The sequence below is a fragment of the Saccostrea cucullata genome, unplaced genomic scaffold, assembly GCF_032062105.1.
Source record: "Saccostrea cucullata isolate Sc308-1 unplaced genomic scaffold, CSIRO_AGI_Scuc_v1 ctg1, whole genome shotgun sequence".
Taxonomy (NCBI): domain Eukaryota; kingdom Metazoa; phylum Mollusca; class Bivalvia; order Ostreida; family Ostreidae; genus Saccostrea; species Saccostrea cuccullata.
The window spans coordinates 1,470,515-1,474,404 of record NW_026920581.1 but is presented as its reverse complement, the minus strand read 5'-3'; the positions used below and the strand labels follow the sequence as shown (position 1 = coordinate 1,474,404).

The 3,890-nt window shown below is 30.9% G+C and overlaps 1 protein-coding gene across 1 annotated transcript; it reads right to left on the bottom strand.

Annotated features, from left to right (window-relative positions):
• Nucleotides 1-218: 218 nt before the first annotated feature.
• On the bottom strand, nucleotides 219-3,890 carry LOC134252539 (phosphatidylinositol N-acetylglucosaminyltransferase subunit P-like). The gene is made up of 4 exons (XM_062735045.1): nucleotides 3,697-3,890; nucleotides 2,314-2,386; nucleotides 1,934-2,052; nucleotides 219-675 (listed from the first exon to the last, which is right to left on the bottom strand). Exons 1-4 carry the CDS (start codon nucleotides 3,815-3,817, stop codon nucleotides 575-577), a joined length of 414 nt encoding a protein of 137 aa, XP_062591029.1. The 5' UTR covers nucleotides 3,818-3,890; the 3' UTR covers nucleotides 219-574.

Below are 3,890 nucleotides of genomic sequence, written 5' to 3'. Positions count from 1 at the left end.
GATAGTTCTTTTTCTTTTTTTTCTTTTTTTTTTTTTTTTTTTTTTTTTTTTACATAATTACACATGTAACATTTTGAATCTAAGTCAACAAAAGTCAACAAGAAATAGCAGTATCCCCTGTTGATCAAGAAAAAGGAAAACGTACATCATTTTCCATGTGAAAATCTCATATGAAAAAACTAAAACCATGCAGGCTTGCTTCCAATAAAATTTGTCTATTTATCTGATTTTGAAACATATTTTTTGAATGAAATTTTCATTTAGTGGTAATTGTAATTGTTGATTGTTTAACTATCAGGAGAACAATATTATCCCTAATATAAACTTTTCTGATATTGACAAAAATGCAAGCTTTCAATACTTTTAACAAAAGAGATGTTCCTTTTTCAGATCTATGAGAGATCAAAGAGAGAATAAAGATTATACATAGTAATCTTTATATTGGTCTTTAAGATGTTTCCTTATATTTGCAACTGCATATATCAAGTTTAATTAACCCCTGAACTTTTAGGAATGTAGGTTTCCATTAGCAGTAGGATAGCTTCAAATCACTGTCAGAGCTTAACATATTGAATCATGTTCCATATAATGCCTTATTCACATCACATATTGATAACTCTTCTATTGGAGTAATAGCATCTTTTGGCAAATGTTTGTAATCCACCTTCTTTGAATCTGAAATCAAAGAGAGAACATGTATTATTATTATACCTCATTATAAATATTCTAAACAACGCATTATCTGATTGGTTCTAAGTTATCACGTGATCGGGCCGTAAAACTTCATATTTCCTGGCCGTTGGCACACTTTTCATCATATTCCACCTCTTCGGAACACCTAGTGTATTTTCCCGCAATATATTTTTCGTTCATTGAACGAAAACTCCCGAAAGAAGTAGACGTCACAATAGCCTGGTTTACGTCACAAAATTGATGATAATGTGTTAAACAAAGGGTTTAATAGTAACTTTACGTAAAAAATGAAAGTGAATCTGAGAGAGGTGCCGAATTTGAAAGTTTACGTTTATTTCAAAGGTTTCGCTTGTTTCGGTATAATAAACAATTCTTTGTCAGAATGTTCGGGAAACATGAAGACTTATTCAGCCAAAAATATCATATTCCCCTCGGGCGAAGCCCTCGGGGAATATGATTTTCTTGGCTGAATAAGTCTTCATATTTCCCTCACTATCATGCAATAAATGTATAATATTTTACAATTCTTTCATTATCAGCCAATGAATACAAAAAGTTTCTGCCTCTGATTTTTACAAGGGCCATAACTTCAGTGCTTCCAAGATTTAGCATTTATGTAATACTTTTGGATAGCATATTGACAAAATCATGCAGTATTGAAAAAATACTGTCATATATTTTCGTTGGATTTAAGGTCAGACGACACGTTCCTCAAATATGTGTTTTGTATCTCTTGGTATTAAATCAAAATTTAGTCACATTTGTCATTCTCTTCTCATTTCTACATTATTTTCTAAATGTTTTTAAATATAAGTACACCAAAAATTGTGATATAGGCCATTCAGAAGATTACCTATAAGGTTTATATAAGAAATATGACCCTGCGGTATCTTGTCCAAATGCCTGGTAAGGTACCCTAATTTTTTGTGAGGAATCCTGTTCAAGTACCTATTCGTCATTGACAAATTCTGAGGGAAAATTATATATTTTTGAGGAACGTGTCGTCTGACCTTAATATTGCAATAAACTGAGAAATTGGTAATATTGCACACCCCTACTAAGCATAATGTTTCTTTGTTAGATTTTGTATTCATATTCGTTACCTTTAGTACTGGGGTACAATGTACAGGCACTTCTTTGGGAAATAATTTTTTAAACCCATAGTATAATACTGTGGGTTAAAAAAATTATTTCCGCAACAAGTGCCTGTGTACTTGGGGTAAAACGTAATGATTCTTACCCGAGACAGTACTGGGAGAATCCACTGGTGCCGTATTGGTAAAGATTAGGCCTTCATAGAATACAAAGCTACCCAGGAATAAGACACAGAGGAAAGGCGGGATGGCAACAGCTAAAAACCTACAAGCATTACATATTGAAGTGGTCTTTTAAAATTGCATTTAGCCTTTAGTAATGTCTAAGTAGAATATAATCTTTAAATGCAAGGACAAGTGGATTTTTAGAAAAAAAAAAATTTAAAATACATCTACCAAATTTGGTTTTATATATATAACAGATTTGAAAATCATTAGATAATTCAAAACACAACTTTTTCACTTATTGTCTTGTTATTTATAAATACATTTTAAGAAAGAAAAACAAGACCGAGTTGTGACTTACTTGCTAGGCCAGTAGGTAAGACCAATCCATTCCAGATAAGAGTAAGGAGTGTAAGCCCAAATCAAAAAGATACCTGCAGAATAGAGGATAACAGAAACAGCTTTTACATTTAATTTGCATTTAAGTCTCCCTGCTTTAATAACAGTGCTAAACATTTGTTTAAAACATAAAAATGGGTCATAAAAATAAGAGAATTGTAATCACATATAAATCTCTGAGATTTTGCATCTTTACTAGAAGACAACAGTACATGTAACTAGAGAGTAACATTTACGAGGTCTCATTCCTCTTGTCTAGTGGTTGAGTACTGTCTTGAAATTTTAAGTCACATATGGTGTATTTTTGATAAGTTCAGACTAATTAGAAAGATCTTTCTATTTGTTTTGTTTCTTTATTAAAAAAATAAGACTTTCCTGTAAATAACACAATTTAAATCAATTATGTTTCATAGATATCATGGATTTAAAACAATTATAATGGATTTATAATTTTATTTCCGACTTAAGGGGGCCGACTATAGTTTTATTGTATGAAAACTACAATAGCGAAACTCTTCATTTTTATATCATATATAGCTTACATTAACTTCAGAGTACATGCAAAGTTTGGGGGAAATCTACCATCCAGGTATTTTTGAGGGACCGTCTCAAAATACAGGTACATTTACTATAGGATTATATAGGAAAATCCCAATTTTTAGCACTTTAAAGCAAATTATACAAATACTACAATAGACATTTTGTTCAAACGCCTATGATTTGTTTTGTTTCTTTATAAAAAAAAAAATAAGACTTATAATACTTTCCTGTAAATAACACAGTTTAAATCAATTGTGTTTCATAGATATCACGGATTTAAAACAATAATGGATTTATTTCCGACTTAATTGTAATTTAAATAGCAGACACAGTTTAAAGTCAATATAATTATAGTAATGTGGATGCTCAGGTATGCCACATATAGCTTTAAACATTTTTAGTGCATATGTCCATTATAATGCTAGACTGCTTGAACTTTTTCAATGTTCAAAAGTTCACTGATGAAAATTGATTACATTGAAAATAATAACAATACAGAAAAAAGAAATAGATACAGGGTCATATCCAGTGATATCCTTTAAAGTGGTTTACATTTTGTCATTTATGTTTTTCTATAAATGAATCCCCCCTCCCATCATGCTGATATATGATTTTTTTTCTTCAAATGGATTATATTTATGCAAGTAGAAGTACTTGTGCAAGTAGAACCACCCTAGTTAAACCGCCTGTTGCAATTACAGTATAAAACTGCATTTCCTTTAAGTTATATAAATTTAGGGTACGTTATGGATAACAGTGAGTGTCCTTAATGCAGATAACTTAAGCAATAATTAAACCCACACACCAAATGAAATGTAGCATAACAAATAGGAAACGAATCCATAGGTTGCTCTTTCTGGTACATGTATTGGTGAAGGCGGTGATCTGGATTCTTTATTCTGCCTATCCTTCCTTTTGGCAACCATTAAATTAATTTAACTGTCCTTCTTTAATTCAAACGTCTGCATCTAAATTTTTAAATGCTTAATTTGTTCTGTT